This window comes from Ailuropoda melanoleuca, chromosome 14, assembly GCF_002007445.2.
Source record: "Ailuropoda melanoleuca isolate Jingjing chromosome 14, ASM200744v2, whole genome shotgun sequence".
In the NCBI taxonomy this organism is placed as follows: domain Eukaryota; kingdom Metazoa; phylum Chordata; class Mammalia; order Carnivora; family Ursidae; genus Ailuropoda; species Ailuropoda melanoleuca.
In genome coordinates, this window is record NC_048231.1 from 93385941 (window position 1) to 93410639 (window position 24699).

The following is a 24699-nucleotide window of genomic DNA, read 5'->3' on the forward strand; positions in this document are numbered from 1 at the left end:
TTTTTTTGTGTGTGATCACAGAGAATGCAATTAATACTCTGGCTGCCTTGGTATGTAGACCAAACCTTCTGCCACAGTGTTTTGTGATGCTGCTGTCTCAGGCAGCTCTGCCAATCTTTTCATTCCAACAGAAACGATGCCAGGCTTCTCAGCGCTCAGCAAAGTATAATGAGGCGGAAGAGGTGGCTAGAACCCTCAGTGGGGGATGTGCTCCTGGGGTGAAGCTCTATGAAATACAAAGCTATTTCCAGATCCAAGGGCTTTTGTCTCCCCACACCTCCTAAAAGCAATTAAAATCTAGTCTTTACAAAGAGAAGGAGTGGAATTCTTATGTCTTCATCTATAACCCAGGAGCCTTCTAATTCATAGGAGGTACAAAGCAGCAAAAACAGCTGTAGACAGAGAACAAGCAGTGATTTACTAAAGCATATGACCAATGTGGGGAAAGTTACTGCAGTTACCTGCACAACAGGTAGACTTTCAAGATATCAGATAAGAAATAATTATAACTCACAGAAAGGACAGGGGTAAAGAGAAGAGATCCAAGAAAGAGAAACAAGTATAAATGTTTGTAGATACTACACTACACCTGTGCATCGAATAAAGCTCTAAGGTAATCCTAGACCCAACCCGTTTCGTTCAGGGCCAAACAGCCGGTCCAAGCCAGTGACAGTGTATTTACCATGGATCCCAGGGGCCCCCAAGTATATTAGACAAAAGAAAAAGCAGTAATTAATACTATTCTATATTAATACTATTCTACTTGATTCTCGCCTTCAAAACTCATAGAATCACAAAATCTCAGTGAGAGGCCCTCTAATCTAACTCTCTCATCTGCAGATGGAGAAGCGGAAGCTCAGAGGAGTGTGCAATGCACCCAAATAGCAAACTGCTTGGAGGGCCAGGACACAGCCCAGGGCTCTTGGCCCTTGGCCCTTAGTACTGCACTAATCTCACCCTCCAGACCAGCTAGCTATTCTTGACCTTGATAGCTTCTTCTTCACTAGAAGTGTACCTCCCCCCATCCTTTGTCTGTATTGAGTGTGTGATATTGTGATATAATAAGAAATGTATATTTGGTTTTCACACACACACACACACACACCCCCTTCCTGGCACAGAGCTCCTAAAACTCCTGGAATTTCCTGAATGACAGTGGTGATAGTGGTTTCTTTTGTTGTAATACTCAGCCTTAGTCCGGAGTTCCTGACACAAGAGCTTTTAAGACTCCTGGAATCTCTACTGATGACTGTCTTTGTATGCTAATTAGATGACCAGTGGCTGGTGGTCTTAGATCACTTCAGGATGGAGGAGAGGCCTGTCACCAGAAAGTCCAAGGCTTGATTACAGGGGGATGCAACGTTCAGCCTCAACCCCGCCCCCCCCAATCTTTTCTGGAGGGAGAGGGGCTAAGAGAATGAGTCAATCACCAATGGCCAATGATCTCATCAATCACGCCTACATAATGGAAGCTTCATTAAAACCCCTAAACTATGGGGTTCTGAGAGCTTCCAGGTTGATGACAGCTCCCCAACACTTCCCCCATACTTTGCACTATGCATTTCTTCCATTTGGATATTCCTGAGTTGTATCCTTTATAACAAACCAGTCATAGTAAATTAAATATATTCCTGAGTCATATGAACTGCTCTAATAAATTATCAAATATGAGGAAGGGGTAGTGAAAACCTCTGGTTTATAACTGGTGGGTCAGAAGTGTGGGTGGTCCAGACATTGATGTCTAAAGTCTGTGGGATATGATGCTAACTCCAGGTAGTTAGTGTCAAAATTCAATTAAATTGTAGGATACCTAGCTGATATCCAGAGAGTCGGAGAACTTGTTGTTGGGGTGAGGAAAACCCCTCCACATCAGCTGTTAGAAGTGCTGGGAGTAAAATAACTCAGAAGTGACCCCTGGGATCTGATCCCTTGCCCCTTTGGTCCAGGGAAGCTGCTTTGTCCTTCCAGTCCATGGATGATCCAACTCAGTCTCAGACCTTTCTGACAGGTGAGATCCACTGACCTCACTGTGTGCTCCTGGGAACTGGACATGTCCACAGCTGACTTCCAACAGCAGAAAGCATCCCCTTGTCATGACAACATGCACTAACTCTCCCCTCACCTTGACCTGATGGTTCCCAAAATTCAACATGAGTCACACCTTTCCATTGAGCATTGTCTCCAACCTTTGATGAATGTGTCACATCAGTTAGTTATAGGACATGCTTCTATGCATGTACATTCACAAACACAGACATATTTACTTCTAAATAGGATCCTGTCCTATTGTCTCTAAGTAAATATTCCCACCGGGGGTTTTTAGTTTATTTCTAATAGGCGTTGGATTAGAAGTCGAAAGTCTGACGTTGTACTCCCAACTCCAACTCTTGAGGCAGGTGGGCAAGGCTTCTCCTCTACTTCAACATACTCACCTCTAGTAGCATGGCCAGGCCCTCCCTGCGTGGACCAAGAGTGGGCTAAACAAGAACCTGGATGCAAATGCACTTGGTAAAGAGTCACACAATGTGCCACAAAACTGTCTAAACTATACCCCATCTGTGCAAAAAGGAAAGTTCTTTCTACCCTCCTATGTAATAATATCCAAAGATGGGAGTAAAAAGGTGACCACACTGTGTAATAAATGGTTAGCCGTCTAGACCAGTGCTGTCCAATAGAAATATAATGTGAGCCACATATGTAATTTTAAATTTTCTAGTGGCCACATTTAATATATTTTTATTTAAACCAATATATCCAAAACATTATCATTGCAACATACAATTAACATAAAAATTACCAATAAAGTATTTTTGCATTCAACTTTTTTACACTAAGTCTTTGAAATCTGGTGTGGATTTTATACTCCAATCACATCTCCACCCAGGCTAGCCACGTTTCACACGGCCAGTGGCTGTGGCAGTGCCGGACAGTGGAGGAGATTTTAGACACACTTTGTTATGGTTTCACGCTTTGATGGTGGCACATGAGTCTTTTCTCAATGCCTAGCACACTGTCTTAAACGCCCAATCAATATCTGTGAGATGCGTAAGTGTTTGGATGTCTACTGTGATCACGGAACATCTCTGGGATAAGAGGAGGCATAAAGGACTTTTAAAAGCGTTAGTCTGTGATGACCTTTTCCTGTTCTTGAAACCCAGAAGTCCTGGCTTACAGGATGCCAAAGGGAAAGCTGCTGCTTCTGGTGAAATCCCAGGTGAGGTCTCTACTGACAGTGGGGGCCCCTCCTTCCCAGCCACCTTTTACCTCCATGCCTCTACAGTGGCTGCTGCCAGAAGCCCAGGGAGACTGCTGAAAACAGATGAGCACTTGTCCCTGGGTCCCCGCATTACTGTGAAATCATTTGCATTCTGTTCAGCGCATTTGCATAAAATTGGAGCCAAGAGAGTTTGGCTGTGTTTCCAGGCCACACTCTTTCTCCATGCTGCTATGGCCACCACTATTTATCACCATTTACAAGGGTGGTAGAGCAAGACAGACCCCCCAGTTGAAATCAGCATAAATATAGAAGCCCTTCCCCACGCTGCCATGAAAATCAGTGTCTTCTGGAGTAAACGGGTCAAGGAGCTCTGAGATGTAATCTGGCTGCTGCATCCTTTGTTATGACAAGAGTTTATTTTATATGACTCTGACCTATGGCATGAAAACACAGCCTCAGCTAGGGTTGTAATGATCCATGACGGCACACACACCTGAATGCCACGGAGCTCACATTCCGGCCCGTGGGCCACCTGGGAAACCAAACTCACCACCCTTCATTCCAGAAAGCCACAAGCTTCCATCCCAAAAGCAATGTTTACCCTAGAGGACCCCTTCCCCTTTCTGCCAGGGATGTTGAGGGTCAACTCGAGATAGGCCTCGGCTGCTCCTAGATGCACATGCTCCTTCCTCATCCTTTGGGTTGCGGGGGCAGGGGTACGGGGCAGGGGGCACAGATCTGCAGGTGGCAAGAGGACAAAGTAAATGACACAACAGAGAAGGCAAGCCTGCAAGGGAATACACACAGAAAACAATTCGAATACTAGTTTACAATTTGTTATTTTATCTCAACGGCCTATCTCTTTCTAGGACTCTTTCCCAGAGAAATTCCATTTTCATTACAAAGCTGGTTTCTTATGCCAGGGAAAAGACTCCAGTGCTGTTATTACTGCCATTGTTATTTCGACTAAGGTCATCTCAGATGGTATGTCTACGTGAGATAAATGGTTTCCTAAACAGGCTTCTCTGCATCCTGCCGCTGGTTATGTTTGCCCACTCATCACTCCTGGGGCCTTGACACAAGCAGCTTCCAGGAAACTCCAGAAGTGGAGAGGTCACAGTGCTGTGATGAAGGGCACCAAGTACCCCGTGGATGCCTGAGTCCAAATTCCTGCTCAACCACCGAAGCAGCTGCGTCAGTCCCCTCTCCAAGCCCCTGTGTCCTCATCCACAAGGATAAAAGCACGCCAAGCTCCCCAGACGGTGCTAAGGAAGAGACGTGTTCACAGAGACAGGCCGTTTAGAAAGTATCTGGCACTGAGCACACACCCTACAAATACCCTCTTTATAACGATATGGCTGGCCTGCCCCTCTGACGCTGCTGGTACTGCTCTTAACATCCACGTAGGCAGCTGTCTGGTCAGTCAGTGTCTATTAAGCACCTATTGTGTGCTTGCCCTGAGCTAACCACCCGCTATCCAGGGATGATTAGATTGGATCCACATTCCTCAATTCCTACATACAACCTACAAATTCTACCTCTGAAATGCCTTTCACGGTTGTCCCATCCCCGTGGGAAGAAGAGGCAGGTGTGCAGGTGCTCAGCCCATCCCAAGATGGACACCTGCCCCTTCCTCCCACCTGGCCTCCCTCCTGCCCCTTCCACCGCCAACAAAAAATTACTATCCTGCTTTTTAGAAACTTCCACTGGCCCTCCACCGCCTGAAAGACCAAATCTAACTTCCTGGGGAGACGCTGGGGGCCTTAGTGAATGAACCTTGGCCATCCCTCCAGCGTCAGCTCCTTGCATTCCACCCCACAACCCCTCTATTCCGGTCATGCTGTCTTCTGCACCATCCCCAAGCTCGTCACAACCTTCCCATTACTCTCTTCACTTGCACACAGGACCCTCTCCCATCCTCCACAGGGCAAGCTCTTACAAATCCTTCAAGACCCGGCCCGCAGGGTGCCTCCTCTGGGAAGCCATACTTAACTCCCTCAGGAAAAACTCACTGGATTCCAGGATTTCTGTCGGAGCATCGGCTTCCCCAGGCGGCCGCCCTCCGCAAGGCCGGGGATCACACCGAGAAACCTCGCGGGCACTGAGCATGCTGGATGGACAAGTGACCACGCGTCACTGTCGGCCGGTGGCAGCTGAAGTCCAGAGGCAGACGCTCCGAGTCAGGGCGTCGCGAGGCCGCCCGGCGCACGAGCGCTTCCGGGTCACGCGGCGGGGCGGCCCGGCTGTTCTACGCATGCCAGCAGCGTCACTCCGGCAGAGCGAGGGCAGTGCAGCCACGGCGCTCCAGCAGAAAGTCCCCGCCAAATACCAATATGCACGTGCACGCACGTCCAGTTCCCCGCATTCTCCGCCCGAGAAAGCGAGCTCGAAGGAACGGAAGGTGCAGCTGAGCCCAGGCCGCGCGAGGGCGCTTCGCCGGTTGCTGCTTTCTCACACGGCCACTGCCCTGCCTCCTCCCTAGCCCCACGTTCTGGAATGAGTCATGTCCCATAAGTGGATTTTTCAGTTGACTGAAGCCGAAACTTTTAAAAAATCTTAACCATTTGGAATGGAGACGTTTGAGAAACGGACTACCCGCTTCGCCTGAACTCCTCAACTCTCCCTATGGAAAGGGCCACCGTCCTGCTGCCTCAACGGCAGCGCCAGCCTGAGCTGAGAGCCACAACCTAGGGACAGCGTCAGGGGCTGCTGAGATCTTCGTTACCGTCTGCGGAGGAGCCTCAGACGGCCGGGTGTGTCGTTCCCGAGCTGGGCTTCATGGCCTTGTTACCCTCTTCCTCACAGTCAGACCCTCCACGTAGTTTTTCTAGTAATTTGCAGGCTCTGCTGCCCGCTCAGGACTAATGGACTATCTGTGCCATATCTATGGACTGGAAAAAAATGTTAACCAATCTTAGGAGAACATGTATTAAAAAAAAAACAAAACAAAACAAAAAAAAACAAAAGCTCTGAGTGGAAAATTATTTAGCCTTAAAAAGGAACGACATTCTGACACACGCTACAACATGGATGAACCTCGAAAACATGATGTTAGATAAGAGACACAAAAGGACAAACACTGTGAGTCACTTGTACGAGGTGCCTAGAGCAGTCAAATTCACAGAGACAGTAAAACAGTAGTTACCAGGGGCTGAGGGGAGGAGGAAATGGGGAGTTTGTGTCCAATGGAGTCAGAGTTTCAGTTTGGGCTGGTGAAAAAGTTCTGGAATGGATGGTGAGGATGGTGGCATGACATTGAGAATGTATGGAGTGCCACTGAACTATACACTTAAAAAATGGTTAAAATGGTAATTTTTAGGTTATGTCTACTTCTCTGTCCCCTTCTCGCCAAGCGTGCGCGCACGCACGCACACACACACCCCCAAATCTGTTAAGAATGATGGCCAAACTCTTATGACTAATGGGTGTGACCTTTGGCGTGTAACCTTTGTGTTACCCTTCTGCATAGCAGGGGCTGAAATTACTTCCTAGTTCTTAGTTGTGTTTAGAATCATCATAATTGCTAAACAGAGTGTTAATGGACTTTGCGGTCATAAAGACCTTTCATTCACAGTTACAATCCTGGTGACAAACGAGTGCTCTTCATTCCCACGTAGACATTACAAATAACCGCAGGTAGGACTGAGAGGCAGAAAGGGCAGACCCTTCTCCTCTTCCCACTGGACACAAGTGAGCTGGTCCTGGGCACAGACTCCAAATCTACCCCTCCCTTGTCCTGAGATCAATCCCTACCACTAAGAGGTCACAGAGAAAGCCGTTAAAGAACAAAGGTCCTAATTATCTCAAGTCCTTGGGATTTTAAGGATTTGTAAAAATACATAAAGCAGACTTTTAAACATTATCGTGTTGGGTTATAGCTTATAAACTAAAGATTTTAGATTATATTAGACCCACATTTTTAAAGCCGTTTAGTCTCCAGAGGAGAGCGGAAATAGCTAGTGGGATGTTCAGTTCAGCGAACACAGATCCCAGGGTTTGGGGAGCCTGGTTTTGAACTCTGTCTCAATTAATGAAAGGTTACTATTGTCCCTCTGCCTGAATAATAATTTCCCTTCCTTTTTTGCTTCCTTATGAAATACCATGAAGTTCTACTCTAAAAATTATAACATGTTGTGCCTGGGAGAAATGTTTAATTTACTTTTTTTATTTATATATACTTTCTTAAACCTCTCAAACAACTTTTTGTTTTTATTTTATGCCTTTCTGAATTTGAGTTACTCATTTGGCACATGACCTTAAGTTAAAAATTCAATCTATATTGTTTAATAACACAAAGATATATATAAATTAATGAGAAAGCAAGGAAAACCAGAGAGAGGTTTAGTAAGGAGCCTAGTAAGAGTTTCCTATCTTGTCAGAACTTAGTGTTTAGGTTTCTTTTAAGAAAGTAGTTTCCTGGCCCACGCCGAGACTCCCTGAGCCCTGCAACCCAGCAAGCATAGTAGCATCCTGTTCAAATGTTATTGTGGAAACACTGTGCTGTTCTAGGTCAAATGTATCCAAATTAAACCAAGGGAGATGGAAATAACTCTCCCTTGATACACCATGGTGGCTGAAAGTGGGTTTGTTTATGAGTAGAATAAAATTTACAGCTAAATATAAAAAAAAAAAAAAGATACATCATCATCTCGTTAAGCTTGAGTAACATGTCATTCCACCTCTGGACTCTGGAAAAAAAACAGTAAGGTCATGCCTAAAATAAGACCAGGAAGGGCTGAGGATCACACCAGGGGTAAAACCACAGACTTTTCCCACCTCTTGATTAAGGCATCAGGCAGGTTACAATTGGACAGTGAGGTCATTTCTCTTGAACCAGGAAAGCACTGTGGATTTGTTCTTCCAACACACACACACACACACACACACACACGCTGACCCCTGGGACAGCTTCTGAATCAGGTGTCTGGTCTTGGTATGAAATGGTGATTACTACTTATTTTTCAAAAGCTATTTACACAGACTGCTGGAGCCATAGAGGAGAGAGACAGAAACAAAATGTTTCTCTATCTCTTTTTTTTCAACTATGAAAAAACTTTTAAAAGTTTGTGTTATGAAAGATTTCACCTCCTAGTTACTAAAATAAAGATGACTAATTGGCTTCCTAAGGAAACACAAAAGAAACCAAAAAGTCACATGCAGCAAAGTGTTACTTTTTAATAGGTTGCTGTTTTACATTAAAAAAAAATTCTTAAAGTTTTAGAGGACATCCATGACCACTTGGATTGCCTAAAAAAGGATCTGGTTTTGCCTCTTACTGGGCAAAATTCCTTGATTTTGCAAAACCTCTGCTTCCTCAATCGGTAATTCCACTTCCTACCCTCAGAAGAGGTTATGGGGGTTAAATCATCTCCCATCCATAGCAGCGCCAAGCCCAGAATCTGGCACATGTTGGGGTGCAATCAATTCCTTCCTTCCTCCCAACTTTCAATGACTGGGGCTACTGACCAATGTTGTGATACATGGAAATGGGGGAAATGAAAAGATCAGTAGGGCTAAGGGGGAAAAATGCTCTAAACGTTTTAGCCAAAAATGAAAATCTTCTCTAACTCTATATTGTGCATGGAAACCCACCTTAAACTGACACACTGGCTGTGTTATTCTAATACATACATTAATTTTAAGGTAGAACATCATGTTTTCAGCCACTAGCTTTAAAAAGTCATTTAACCTCCTCTGTGTAATCTGCAATACTATTAGTAGAAGAACCCCAGGACTCCTGCAAGAGTTAATAAGCCCCATCAACACTCCTGTATCAATTTGTCCCCTTTCTGTTATATTGTAGTCCCTTATATGGTTATTTGCCTGTTTGCCACGCTAACTTTTCAAGTCATTGGATTCATGAGAGGTACAAGAGACAGTTCTTGACCACCATGTTTTCTGTTATAGCTTCAGTGCTCTTCTCAATGTTTGTTGAATAAATGAGGTTGAACTAACATAGCCACATGCCCTTTAGACACTATGGGAATCTTGCTGATGAAGGCTCCACCACTCTTTAAATTCAATAAGCGCTTTAATCGCCAAGTTTATGTTGCTTACCTAAAGAGGCCAATTTTACAAGTGAATAAAAACAAGTGAATTGCTGGTTAGATGCCAATCAAAAGGACTGTCTACATTCATATAATTCTGCCTGCCCTGCTGTGTCCCAGAACCCTCACGCTGAGTTTCCAGAACTCTCCTGTCCCTCACACTACTGTCCCCTTGGAGGAGTTACCTGATCAACCCTGCCCAGCTCCCAAGCAAAGTCATGGGGTCTTGAGCGAATTTGTGGGCATCAAAAGGCAAGAGGTTGGATGTCCCTCTGCCATGAACATGAAACACCCTTCAAAAGCCAAATCAAAGGAGGGAAAATCACCTGAAACAAAAAACTACATTTTAATTTTCTTGACATTTTTTGAGGTAAAAAGCAGCAGAGGATACTATTTTTCAAAATTAGATATACTTGCTTAAGTTTCTATTGAGGAATCTGGTGTCCTTGTGAAAACACACCCTGAGAAGAAGCACAGTGTAAAGAAATGACCACCGGACTTTGAATCTGGGAATGAATACCAGCAACTCTGGACTTACTGGCTTTCCCAAAGCTTTCTCAGATGGTTCTCTCTTTTTGTGGGAATAAACAAATGACAAAAAGGGTGTAGGCAGAAAGAAGTGGAAATATAATACCTGCCTTGCCTAGAGTTGTCATGAAGACCAAAGGGGCCAACAGACACCTAATTCCTTTGGAAACTTTAAAATCCTCTGTCAAGGTGAGATCCCACTGTTGGGACTTTTTCACACAGAGAAAAATTCTATGAAAACTGACTCTCAAAACTTAATTCTTTCTTTCTTCAAATACACTTTGGTTAGTTAACTGGTCGTTAATGATGATTTATTACAATGTGAATTCTAACAAAATAAAATTTTCAGCTAGGCAGTGCTAATTGAAACGAATGGGAAATAAGAAAAAAATGTATTTTCATATATCTCACTACAATGAGGATCATATTCTTTTCAAGATGATTATGGAAAAAGAGCACTGTCATTGAAGAAGAAATGAGCTGTGTTCTGAAGCATTCAGACCATCACTTTATCTTCCTAAATAAAAATCTCTCCGTTCTAGTCCTAACCATTGCTCAACGCTATCAGCTTCTTGCTGTCCCTACTACCAGTCCTCTAGGTCAGGCACACAGTCTCTTGTTCATTTACTGAGCTAGCCTCTCCCCAGTCTCATAATGGCAGGACCTTTCTAGAATAAACCCCTCCACAGTAGCACATCTCTCGCATTGCCTTTCTGATCTGCCCCCTTGCACTCCTCCCTCCAGCCAGGCTGGACTCCTGGGCACCCGCAGACCACCACATGCTCTCCTGTCTCTGGCCTTTGTCCCTGCTGGCCACACTTCACTTGTCCCTCCCACTTCTCTAGGTTAGCTCCGCTGCTTCTTCAAGCTTCAGCCCCCTTTTCTGGGAAGACTTCCTTGACCCTAATAAGTGTCCTTACTGTGCTTGCATGTCTTCTCTCCTGGCTCTCCCCAGTCCCTGCTACAGTGGCTGTGTGATGATCTCCACCCTGCAGACTGTGAGCCCTCCCACTTCCCCGGGGCCTGGCCTAAGCATGTGTTCAATTAAAAAAAAAATGCGTGGGACAAATGAATAACTGATCTCCTGTTCTGTCTGCTTTCGTTGTACGATCCCGCACTAGACAAGACAAAACAAAACACCACAGTTATTCTCTAGAAAACACAGAGACGCAACTGGGTCCTTCAGAGTAAGAATGAGGACATCCTTTTCAGTGTCATGCCAAGGCAAACAGGTAGAGAGGTCTGAAGGAAGAGTCGAGGGTCTCGACTCATATTAAGTTTCCCCCAAGTCTCCACATTTTAAAACCACGAATTTCCTCATTGGTCATGCCCTTTCAATATTCCTTACAAAGGTATTTTCAATTTCCATTTGACATGTACTTTCATCAGTTAATTTTTAATTGAGCCAAATATTAAATGCTCACATTAACCAGACAAAGCGTGTTTAGCTACTGATTTGCAGTGACAGCTGGTGTTATTCTCACACACAGGCCAAGCATGAAATAGAAAACTAATAACCCCTTAAGTGTGTTCTCAAAGTATCATTTATGGGAAAGAAGACGACTTTCAAAGGAGACTTGTGCAATGGCTGTCATTTTTTTTCCCCGAGCCACAAGCTGTTACAAAGCAGGGAAGCTCATTTTCTCACGGATACGGACAAGCTCAAGGACCCCACTGTCACTGGATGTATTCATTAAGGAGGAATCTGGCAGCAGCGCAGGGGACAGATACTTTGGAGAACGGGCCAATTATCTGGGTGTCCTTTATAATTTGAAGTTTCTGAATTCACTCATAGATAAGCCACTTGAAGAGGGTCTGGCAATGGTAACATAATGCACAGATGGTCACTAAAGAAACGAGAGGGAGGATGGGAGAGAGAAGAGAATTTGCTTGTGGTTTCATTCATGGGGACAAATCTGCAAGCTGACACATCCTTCTTTTTAAAAAGCCCCTGGAGAAGTATGGTCAAGCTTCATTACAAGTAAACAAATCAGACAATCTTTCTCAAACAGATGACAAATGATGAGCAATAACACTTTGAGTTTGCTTCATGCCGAGGGATGAGGGTTCTTAAAATACAAATTCCATCAGTTCTTAGAACCACAGAAAGGCAGTGATTCTTGCTTCAAGCAATACAGAGAATTGAGTCCAAAGCTGCCAGGCCAGTGGTTTTATCCAGGACACCCCTGGTGGTCTTCGCTGGTCAGCGTCTGGAGAAGTAAAATCCTAGGTTCTCTCACCTAGGAGAACACTGGGCTCTACTGACTTCCACCATCAATGGCGGCTTGTTTTTGTGGGAGAAGAACTAGGGGATCATTTATCCCTATGACTTTTATGCTGTAGTTCTCTTATATTGGAGCTATAACACTAATGGGGTGGGACCACCTTGTTCCCACTGTGAGAACCCTGGACAAGCCCTGATTTCTTTAATGATAAGGTGATGAAAATCTCAGACATCAAGACTTCTACTGGGCTTGAGATTTGAACCATGGGACTGAGAGCAGCTAAGCACATAAATAGAGACTGTGTGCATTCTTTGTATAAACAGATATAAGGTGACAACCCATAATCTACTGTCTAATATTAGCCTTAAAGACTTTTATTAAAGTTGAACGTTTGATGTAAAGCAAAATCTAGACTTCTCTTCAAGTATGAATGACACGCTTTTGTCAATTCAGTGATGAGGGATGAAATCAAAACACTTCACAGGTGTCTTTTTTTTCTCATTTCTATTAACAAATCTGTGACGTGGGACATTTGGAACACAGACACACTATAGTAAGGAGAGTAGGAGAACATTAGTTGGTTAGGATGAGTTAAATACTCAAAGTGCCTCTTCCATAATCTTTTATTCATTCATTCATTCATTCATTCATTCATTCATTCATTCAGTAAACAATTATTGTGTGTACCTACGATCTACTCTGCTAGGTACAGGTTAAACAGAATAGGAGAAATATTTTTCTAAATGATGAAGTACCAGTGAAGGAGAACACTTTGAATTTATAAGATCTCCACAAATGGTGGTTATTATTAGGATGTTGGGACAATGCTAATTTGACTCAAGTTGCATTATTGTTTAAGCAGGCAAACTGGTAGTGGGAAGTCGAGCTTTGAACAGTTAACTCCCAAGTTAATCACCATAATCCAATCCATAGAAGTCTACGGAGGACTTTTGGGGAAAAGCAGTATGGAATCAGCAGGGGCAGTTAGGACCATGTCTGGAAATGCAAGAAGGAAATGGGAGATCTACCTGGTTTGGGGGGAAAGGCATATTGCAGTCTTGCCCCAAATTCTTTCTTGAGCTCCGGATCCTTAAGGCCAATTGCTAATGGGCATCTCCACTTGGATATCCTACTGGAAACTCAAGTTGAAAATGTCCAAAATGAACTTCATCACATTCATCCCACAAAACAGCCAATGTCCTTATCTTTCCTCTTTCTCTTGAGGACAGTAACACTTTTTGAACGAGCTGGGTTTCAGACTTGAGTCTTTTGCTTCTTCAATCTGTTGTCAGTCCTTTGGTTTCCCTTCGGCATCGCCCCCCACATCTGCCCCATCTTTTCCATTCCCCACTCTGCCACCATGGTTCAAACCCCCTACCCGGTCTCCCACTGTCCAGCAATCTTCTGCAAGCCCACATATCCTGCCTTGCCTCAGAACCCTTCTGATAATCGTTTCAATGTCAACCAAGTTAAATACAAATCTCTCAACTTAGGACCCAGTCATATCTCATGAGAGAGCTCTACGTCCCAACCAAGTCAGACTCTTTATTATTCCCACTACTGTCCAATTAAGTCTCATACCTTCCTGTCTGCTCTGACTTCTCCAGGCCAGTTATCTAAAATGCCCTCTCCCCATACCTCCTACCATCTACCTCCTGCATGAAACTCTTCCAGGTCCCCTTCCAGCTGCACCAGATCGCTCCACCCACTAAAGAGTAGCAAAGATTACAGCAACTTACATCTTTGTAGTCCCACTACTGGTTGACAAGTTCCTTGAAGGCAAAGTTGATCTTACACATTTTTTTACTCAACTAAAACACCTGGCATAGAGCCTTGCACATAGTAAGCCCTCAGTAAATGTGTTTTCAATGAAAAAAATTAATGTGCGTGATACGCGAAATCACAAGAGCTTCATAACTCTTCATTTCCATCCCTGCCCTTTGTGAGTTAAGTTTTGTGAACAATTGCTCACTTGCCTTGATAAGACTTCTTCATACTGTTTTCTTCTTATACTGTTACTTTAATATTTAGTAAGTGGCTCTGCCTCAATATACTTATAAATTTATTACAAAAACTCAAAATCACCCCAAAAAGCTTTCAGTTTTAAAATGAAAGAAAGAGAGACAGAGAGATGCTAGCAGGAATTCATAAGGGAAATGACTAGGAGATAGTCCTGAAATTTTAGACTCAGAAGTGCCAATTGGCATATTTATGGACTCGCCTTTTTTTTCCTTAAGGGATAAAATATCAATCTCTAAAGCTGATGATATAATTTGCAGTTAATTTTATTCCTATTCTAATTGCTATATATATATACATATAGCAATTAGGCAGTGAATTAAGAAGACTAAGTATCTGTCCCAGATTCTCCTGGAAAATTCAAATGCACCTGAGTGGACTATCGGCTGCAATTCAATTTCAGAGTCACTACATAGATCCAACATTCATGGTGTTGCCAACTAAAGCAATCTTTTTCTCAGCCAAGAAGAGATGGAAATAGTCAAGAAGAGACAGCCAGCAACATTGATCCTCTGTCTGGTGCTCTAAGCATTAAAAGTCGCAAACTCTCGATACTTCCACAGCTTAAGAAAAGACAGTTTAAAAGAGAGAAATAGAGTAATTGGAACTGTCACAAGAAAGTTGTATTCGCCTCGATGGAAAATCTCCCTTGAAATATTAAAGCTTCACTTGACGCAGTGGGTCCTCGGGTTGTTTTCAGGAGGCATAGTAAAGAGGAGAGTGGGGTCAGTCATAAGTTTCTGACTCATTATGTTGAAGCCCCAGAGAGCCGATGAGCTGATTATTAACTAAAAATGGAATATGGCTCTATCCCTGACATTCTGAAGGCAAAACAAGGAGCAGGATGAAAACACAAATTTTCCAAACAGTTTCCCAGGGAAGTGCATGTTCTATGTGTCATGGGGAGGAGAGGTCCACATTCTGTAGAGAAGTTTCTCATAGAACCCTGTCAATCACCCAAGAAAAATCACCCAAGTCGCTCTCAGTACATTGCTACAAACGGTCACCCCAGCATAGCAGGGACGCTCCCTTTCAAACACGTTTCAGGGGCGGTTGGGGAAGTAGTCTTGAACAGAAGCTATTTTCATTAAGTTAGTTAAAGCTTATCTATGGCTAGAGGATAACCCCCCTAATCTCACATTGCAGAGATGAGAGCAAGTAAAATTCTGCTGGCAGATCCTATCTGCTCCCCTCGCAAGTGGCTGGAATTCACGATCTCTGGGAGAAAGTGTCGCCTCTGTTGACAGAATCGTGCCTTGCTCTGCTGCCTACAGCAAGACTGGAGTCGAGGTTATAATCTAGCTCTGGCCACAGCCCTTTTCTGCTCCCTCTTGCTGGAATGGAGGAAGAACGTTCTTTTCCTCAGGCCAATCCCCCTGCATGTGGTGGGAGGGCACGAGGAAGGACATCCAAGAGGCTTCCCGGCAATGGGATGATGGGCAGGTAGGGGACAGTCATGGGGCAGGGTCCCCATCAGAAATGGCTTTGGAGAGCTAGAAACAATCATGCCATCATCATTCTGAATGAAGGACAGCTGGGTTTATCTGTTGTCTGGCAAGTAAAAATCAGAGAAACAATGTTGGCACCATAGAATTGAGCGTATATCAGAACAAACTGTAAAAGGGAAAAGGCTTTTTTGTAATATCAGAAGTTTTATAATCTCCATTTAAAGAAAGAGGACCATGAATGCAAGCAGTTAGACAGTACACGACCTGCCCTTCAGGAACACAAATGCTACAGTGGACTAGAAATTTCTCTAAGCAGAGTTTTGGAAGAGAAGCCTCTTAATAAACCAAACAGTACTATAACCTAAAACAAAAGAAAACAAAAGCTTTTTTTGTAATCTCTCCCAAAGGAAGAGCCCCTCTTCTGTTCAAAATCAACTTGTATTTTTCTTCATACAAGGATGATTTAAGAAAGACAGTTCTTTGAGTTAAGTTATTCTAATTATCCTATTCAAAGCCTCAATTGTCTTTTACATACAAAGAATTAATGAAATACTTAAAAATTGAGGACAGATATTTATTAAGTCTTCTTAATATGTATTAAGGCTTCTTAATATGTATTAAGAGTGTTTAATGGGTAAATATTTAACAAGGGAACTCCCCCTGCCTTTCAGTTCTCTTAAGTGTGTGTTTGTATTATACAGTATTTTTAAAATTATCTACATTTCTCCTATTTAAATCAGATCTAATGCACACATGAACAGCCATATGGTTAGAAGTAACTTTTTTTATTAAAAGATAGAAGTGTATGAAAAATAATATATACTTGGATTTTTTTTTCTCTCTAAATCTGAGAATCTAGGATCAAGCTTACAGAGCTGTAACTATATGAGTTTACTTAGATACTTACAACACTAGCCCGTGAGGTCACCCAAGGCAGGGGTAAAGCTGTCTTTCCTGTGTCCCCAGCCTAACCTAGGGCCAGGCACATAAAGACTTGCTATCATATCTGTTGAACAACCGCCTCAGTCCTTTCATCATTAATCCTGTGGAGAAGTCAAACACTAATATTGTTTGAATCAAACCAAGAAGAATGAAAGAAAAGCTTGCTAGTGCAATAAATTCACGGAGTGGTCTCCTGTATGTAGCTGGGGGAGAGGGTGACCAGCTTGCCCGGTTATGGCTATGCCTGAATAAGGTGATGATATTAGATTACCTTAAAAAGGTTTAACAGAACCTTTGAACCTCAAATACAATGTACCTCTGGGGGGAAACCTTTCTACTTGTTCACGACAAAGACAGTGTTGTTTTTCCAGCACAAATGCACTTGTGCCGAGATACTGCTTTGTGGGACTATTGCTAAGACACGATGAGTGACCTCGAAATGGGCGTGGGGAGAGCTGAGCGGGAGCGACCGCTAGTACCACACACAGCACCCACACACCTGCTTTCTGAGGGAGGTTACCATTCCTCCAAAAAGCGGACTAGGACTAGAAGTAGAGATAAGGAAAAACTCTAAAGAGTTTGCTTTAAAAACAACAACAACTTGTGGCTGTTACCTGGCGTTCCGCGTGGCCTCGTGATGTTAAAACAATCTGAAATGTACCAGCTCAATTAAGGATTGCTACAAAGATCAATCAGTTCTCACTAGAAAGTGCAGCTAAAAGTAACAGGACGCTCAAAAGCAAGCCATGTTTGCAACAAACATTGAATAGTAATGAAAGCCCTACAACAGAAAAGGGAACTAAGTGAACTATGAAATTTTACAAAGGTCCACAAATACAATCACTCAACAGCACGTGACTTGCAAACTCTAGGGGAGATAATGTAGTGGGTTTTTTTTCTACAGAATAAATTATTGCAGGGAGTCATGTGATTCTTAGCAGGCAGAAAGATGCACTTTCCCAAGGAAAGTTCATCATTAAATATCTTACTTAAGACTGGATCATCTTCAGACTATTTTTAATCCCTATCATTTCGTTGCCAAAATTGGCCATAAGCAGCTGATACTTGGCCGCCAGGAAAATGATGCTTTTCCACTTATTTCGTACACTGGCACAAGAATGGCACTGCTTTCCAGTTTAATCAAGTGTTTTGGTGGATCTAGACTGCCAACAGAAGACAGAAACTGCTTGCCGACCAACTAATAAAAAGGAAGCTAACCTCTACTGGATGTGGAGAAGTAAGTTCCTGTCTTCCTAAACCACAAAGACCAAAAGCCAAAAAAAAAAAGAAAGAAAGAAAGAAAGAAGAGTCATGCCCCCATCTCATCAACAGAATGAAGCTAATCTCCTACTTAAGCCTTCTCTTTCTCTTAGTAGCCCACACCTCTCTCCTGAGACATGAAGCTGAATGTTGTCCCACTTCTCAGCTTGGAGCGAGCTATCGATTTCACTCACCGTCAGCGGGCCCAGATCTCAACACTTTGCCTGCAAGAGCCCCTTCCCCTTGAAGCAATCTCAGTTGAGGCATCTATAGAACTCAAACTGTGTTACAAGGGGGTAAAATGATAACTAATGGAGCTATCAAAAGAGCTAAATCTCGTGCCTTTAATTGGAATAGAAAAGCTGTGTTACTTTACTGGGATCAATAATGCCAATACAGATTGTATAGCTATCATGAAAAGCATTCTTGGGAAGACTGAGCTTCCAATAATTTATCTCCTCCCTTTTGTTCCAATGTATCTCGTCCACGGATCAGCTCACACCAGTAGACGCCTGGGAAATATTCAGTATTGTAGGTAATACCAGAAACCTGTGAGGCCAGTGGAATGAGACACTGAAGGACACACCCCAGATTGTCATTCCTCCTAAAAGATGGCCCCAGGAACCAATGGTAGATAATAGTCAACATCTCAAATTTTTATGTGCACTTGAAAACCTGTATCTCTCCTGAACCACAAATTCAGACTCATTAGCTACAGGGTGGAAACTGAGCTTCTGTATCTCTAAGAAGCTCCCAGGTGATGCCCCTACTGCTGAGTGAACCCCACTTGGGTTATCAGGGTCTCAGACATTTCCTAGAACTAATACTGCCTTGTACTCCCTCTGTCCTGCTTCTCTCACAACCCCTTATTGAAACTGTGGAATAAAGCCACACTCCATTCTGACCCAATTTCTTCTTTAGTCTTTAATGTGTAGGCTCCTGGGACTATCTCTCAGATGCCTCTCCCTCTAAGACGCTGCTTTTCTCCAAGCTATGGAACATGGAATACAAACAGTTTTCCTTAATCTCAGATGGCTGATTTTGCATCAATAGCAGCAAAGAATTGGCATCACATCTGAAGTGCCCGTTATTATATGTGCAGTAGATGGGCTGAACCACTGAGTCCTAGATGCCACACAAGTCATTGTCAAAGGTCAAAAGAATGTACTAGCTCTCTTCTGAAACTTGACCGTTAGCATTCAGAGTACTTTACACTGTAAGACACAACATAGTATTATGGATGCAACCCTGCCTGACTGGTGCAAATTTCGGGGGGAAATCTGTCTGTATGCCATATGCCTAAACTAGACATTTCGATTAATCATGCCCATTTGAAAGAATAGGTAAATCATTTTCAACTCTCCAATACTACCACTTTGATTCCAAAGAATCCAATTATGATTACATTTCCTGATACATACTTTTTTTTTTTGGCCAAATTCCTTTGTTTTCCTATACAGTCATCCATCTACGTGTTGTTCTGAAAACAACCCATTTTATCATCAGCTATTTATACCTCTATATGATTTATCTTTACCCTGAGAGGTTTTGTCAAAAAAATTTTTTTATCATGTTCTACAATATGTCATCGCGGTTTGGCATCATAAAATACAGCCTGGACACTTATCAATCTCAGATACCTGTTGACCACAAAGATAGGCTCTACTATGAAGACTCTATTTTGAAAGGAGTTAAAAGTGAGCCTTCATTTAAAAAGTAAACTCCATTGCATGAGATGTTAACAAAACAAAGGCCAAGGTTCTATCTTAATTTCCATCATAAGCATATGTCTGTTTCCTAGCTTGTTATTAAATTTCTTAACAGATGACAATTACCACCTCGGATTTCATTCAAAGAGAAAGAAAATTTGGAAATATTTTTTTCATAAAAATACGAACTGTCAAATCAGTTTTACTTTGGTCTTAAAAAGATCCTTTTGGAGTCTGGAACTCTCTACCTTTTTGGTTACGGTGGTTAAAAATAAAACCACCTACTTAACCAAACATTTAACAAAAATATCCTTTTACCCTTTAGTGAATTCTTCCAGAATTACTAAAGATCTGACAATACAGGACCTCGAAAAGACAATTCACTAAGAGCGTTTTACATGTCAGAAATTTAAATGGGGCTATTTTACTTTTAAACACTGAACAGTGGCATTGAAATTTTGTCAACTTTGATCAAATAGGATCAGATTTTCATGTCAGCCATCTACTTTCTTGGCTTTTTCTCTTTTTTTGGCCTTAATATTAGCACGCTTGTAAACTGTAGTAAAATATGTAATATGCTTCTTGAAATTGAATCCACTTGTAGTCATTTCTAGTCCTATAAAATAATAACATCAGTAATTCTCCCTAGAGACTATACAAGGAAGGACTGCGTTGCGTTCTTTTCCAAAAAGAATTCTTCACATTAAAACAAAAAGTCTGAAAAAATTTCAGACAAGTTTTGTCTTTTTACTTTTTCATAAATAGTAATTTTACTGATACGATGCAGATCTCAATTACAGTTCTTCAGTCTTAGGGTCTGGAGCCGGTCCCCCAAAGAATCACACAAAACAATACCTTTACGACAATGTGATGGAAGCTCTGTCTAGCACCAGAAAAACATTCACCTCACAGACGTTCTTCAAAGCTACAGGCATTGATCGCTACAACTAAAGTCAGAGCCTCAGAGAATCCACAGCTGAAAATCAATGTTTCTACGCTTTCTACAGACATTGTAGATGCAAGTTTTTTCAGCAGAGGAGACCACCAAATGATGTGGACTCTAGACGGTGAAAAGTAAAAGATACTAAAATAACAGTAAACTTTAAAATCATACACCGGGTATAGAAATAGAACGCAAAACACGCAGCCAGGACAAATTATGTCACTGATGAGATCAAGTATTCATGGCCCAGCGGTCTTCAAGACACTCAGTCATGCCCACTGGGAACGACGTGGCACACGCCACAGGATGGAGTTCGTGGACTTTCGGAAAGTCAACTTACCTCTTTACAAACACATCTGAGTTTTCCAGGGAAAGGGGCTACACTGAATTTCCTCTTAGAGTAGATCTTACCAAGTGAGTCAGAAAAGGCATGCCCTTGGTCCTCCGGTGGAGTCTGTTCTTCTAATTGGGTAGTTCCCAAATTGTAGCACAAATAAGAAACCCCCAGGGGAACTTGTTTAAGATGTGGATTGCCAACACAACCTGGGGTCTAGCTCATGAGTAGTCCCGGCGTTTGGGGGGAGAGGATCTTTAGACCCCCAGTTTGCCAAACCCTGAAGGGATACCATTTATCCCGAGATCCACTGGATAGCAAAACCTGGATCTTTAAGCCTCGACGGCTGGCAAGCAAGGAAAACACTTCTGGCCAGAAGGAATCATCAACAATAGGGTTGGCAGGGGGAGCTCTGTATGGGGGGGAATCGGGGGGAAAGAAGCAACCTGATTTGATTTCCCTGGCTCATCAGCTTGCCCTTGGCCCAAGAGCCCAGCCACACTCCAACCACGGATTCTCAGCCTCAGATTTGAAACGTGCAGCCCAGACGCACATTCAAGCGGACGTGCACCTACCCAGCCTCCGTTGTCCTGGATCCAGGTGTGCAGGTGCCGGTTCAGGTACTCAGTCATCCACAGGGCAATGTTGTCCACCAGGGGCGACATCTCCCGGTTGACGCTCTCCACACACATGACCCCACCGAACTCAAAGAAGGCCACAATCCTCCCCCAGTTCACCCCATCCCTGAAGAGCTCCTCCACCACCGTGGCAAAGCGTCCCCTTGCGGTGAAGGGTGTCAGGTGCAGCTGGCTGGACATCTCCGCGAAGTCGCGGCGGTAGCGACGGGAGAAGTCATCGCCGGCCTGGCGCAGGGTCAGGTGGACCACAGGTGGCACGGGGCTGAGCGCAGGGCCCGCGGCGGCGGCGGCGGCGGGGGCGGCCGGGGGCGGTGGGCGGCGAGGTCCTGGCGGGCGCGGGGGTGCGCCCGGGCTGGGAGGAGAAGATGCCCGGCGCGGGGGCGGCCCCCGGGGGAGCGGCGCCCGCGTCTCCGGCATCCCACTCGTAGCCCCTCTGCGACAGCTTATAGTGGATGTACTTCATCACTATCTCCCGGTTATCATACCCTGTTCTCCCAGCGTGCGCCATCCTTCCCCCGAGGAAAAGCAGCCGGGTACCAGCAGCACCTCTCGCCCCTGATCCCGCCCCACGGCCCCAAAGAAAGAATAGTTATAATCCAGCTATTTTATTGGATGTGCTTTGCATTCTTGGATGAGGGGGTGTCTTCAGTCACGCGGAACACTTGATTCTGGTGTTTCCCTCTTGGCATGAGATGCAGGAAATTTTTACTTAAATTTCTTTCGGATCTTTATTTCATGAGGCACATTATTATTAATTATTGTTCATATCAGTCTACATCCTCTGCGATGCTGAAAGGTCAAAAAAGAAAACTAAGTCAAAATCAGGTGCATTTTCCTTTATACACTGGGTGAAAGAACGCAGGGCATACACACTACAAGTTACACAGCTAAAAAGAATGTATTAAACTGCCTGGAAATTAACTTACTCGAATGCACTTAAAGTTAAAATCTTAAGTGTTTCCAATGAAAGTTACATTAAACCAATTTCCTGTGCAAAGAACTTACTTGTATTTTTTAAGGACAGCATGATCCTCTGTCAAGTTTCCTTTTTTGTGAAAACAAAACATATGCATAAGGCAAAGATTCCATCAATCTTCAGAACTCTCCAGTTATAGCTGCTTTGAAACTTCCAAATGAATCAGGAGTTGGGGGAGGAAGGGTAAAAAATTAGGAGAATTTCCAATTTGATTCCCAGACTTCTCCTTCACAGAAATGTCAATCCGTAGGAATCCCAACCGGAGATCTTAAGAGCACGAGAAAAAAAAAAAAAAAAAAGGCAGCGGCGGCGGCAGATGAATTACAATTTTCAGTCCGGTATTTGCAGAAGTCCTGTGATTTTCCCCTTCTCGGCAATTTACACACGCACACACACGCGCGGGCACAGACATGGATCTCTATCCGCGGGACCGCTTCACTCCTCCACGGGAGACAGACAGGGACCGGGGGCCGGCGGACGAGCCGGGCACGGGGGCAGGAATCCTCTTCTGATTAAACTCCGAACAGCAAATGCATTTTCCGAAAAGCTGCTTAATAAATGAAGGCTGGACGCGCCCGGCCCGCCGGTGCCGAGCGCGAGAAGCCCGCGCTGTGTGTGGTGCGGCGAGGGGTGGGGAGAAGGAGGTGGTGGGGGGAGGGTTTTATTTTTTCCCTCTTTTCCTAAAAAGGATGACTGCTACGAAGTTCTCCCCCCTGGACCCCCTCTTCCGCTGCACCCCACCGGCGCACCCCGCCTCCGGGCTGCGCACCCTTTCTCCTCCTCCTCCTGCTCCTGCGCGGCGGCGCTGGCGGCGGCCGCCCCCTCTGCGCTCCCGCCAACCGCCGGGAATCGCTTCGACCCCTTTAACCGAGTGTGTGTGCGTGTGTGTACGTGTGTGTACGTGTAAACATCGTGTTGCCGGCTCTTGGCAGCTGCCAGGGAGAAGACCCAGGCCCACGCTGCCCCCGAGCAGTGGGAACTCAGCGCTACCCTGTGGGGAAGAGAGGCAAGGGAAGCCCCAAGCGTGGTGTTTACTTTCGACTTGCTTCCTAGGTGTGCTGGCGGAACGCACACCCTGGGGACACCATCCGCAACCAGGGCCAGACAGAGCTCTCAGCGGGCCAGTGAGGGGCGAGTCGAGGATATCAGGGGGTTTAAAATGGCTAAGTAAATGTTTTTCCTCTGCCCCTGACAGGATTGGCTCTGGGTTGGGGCTGGAGGCTGCTGGGGTCTACAGAGTAACTTTCAGGCCCACGGTCCTAGCACCAGGGTGGGTGGGTTTCCCAAGGCCTGTGGGGTCGCCTAGCAGCCAGTGCTAGATGGCTGCACCTTCTCAAGTTATCTACACACACACACACACACAGAGGCTCTACACACATATATATTGTACTCACAGGCACACACATTCTTTCATTCATCAGCCTGAATAGCCCCCAGGAGAAAAGCACAAGAGGGCAAACAAGTTGTGCGTGTTTAACTTTTTATCTCAGAAAGTCTTTGACAAATAAAGCGCCAAGAAAAAAAATGTTTACTAAAAGCACAGCAGCTTACCTAATAGGGCTCAAATACAAATATATAGGGATGCTGGATTATACTGCTCATAGAAACGTGGCAATGTGAGCGCTGCAGTGTGTACAAACGTGTTCCGACACCAACTTCATTTTGTTTTGTTCCTAGTCTAAAAGCATGTATTCTTGAGCAAAATAAGCACAAATTATTTTCATTTCATTTCTCATACCCAGTCAACCAACATGCCAACCTCTTGCATGTAGGGATGGGTGCCTTGTACAAACTTCTTATCCCAGCAAGAAGGAATGAAGGAAGATGCTCCTTCCAGCTTTCTAATGGCTGTGACGTGGCACTGGGGGGTGGGAGGGGCCACAGGTTCTGGCCTGGAGATGGACACTAGGTATATATAGACTGACCTGGGGTATATGTTCTCACAGAAAGAGTAGAAACCTATACTAATGCCTCAAGAGGATAGTTTTAAGGATCTCAGCAGCTCGTCTCAGCCCCCCAAAATTACTTAAGAGGAATTGAAAACCTTAGTGCTTCTGAGACCCAGCATGTGAGTGAGGAAATGAGAGGACAGAGCTGGAAAAGAGATTGTACTTCTGCAAAGGGGGCCTCCAGAAGGAAATGGATCCCCCATTCCTGGAGAAAGAAAAGCCTCCTATTTTTTCCCGTCCTTTGCTCCCACAGAGCCTCACTTGACAGATTTTCTCAGACTTACTCCTTCGGTGGCATCTTGGCCATCGCCAGCCATTCTCAGGACAGGTCTGCGTTATGGTCCTTGACTTAGATTATATATCCCCCAGGAATGTTCTGAATTGTCTTTATTTCGAAAAAGTGAAACCATTCCTCCATTCAGATTTGATTATTAGATTCCACCTTAAAATGTGAGGGCAGGTAT

The 24699-nt window shown here is 44.1% G+C and overlaps 1 protein-coding gene across 1 annotated transcript in view; it reads right to left on the reverse strand.

The window, feature by feature from the left end:
* The window catches only part of BCL2 (BCL2 apoptosis regulator), a 160829-nt gene extending 137702 nt beyond the window's left edge, over window positions 1–23127 (reverse strand). The window contains 3 exon segments of the mRNA XM_034642537.1: window positions 21248–21617; window positions 21619–22099; window positions 22316–23127. Coding sequence (XP_034498428.1) covers window positions 21248–21617; window positions 21619–21818 — 570 coding nt within the window. The 5' untranslated portion in view covers window positions 21819–22099; window positions 22316–23127.
* Between the last annotated feature and the right edge of the window lie 1572 nt (window positions 23128–24699).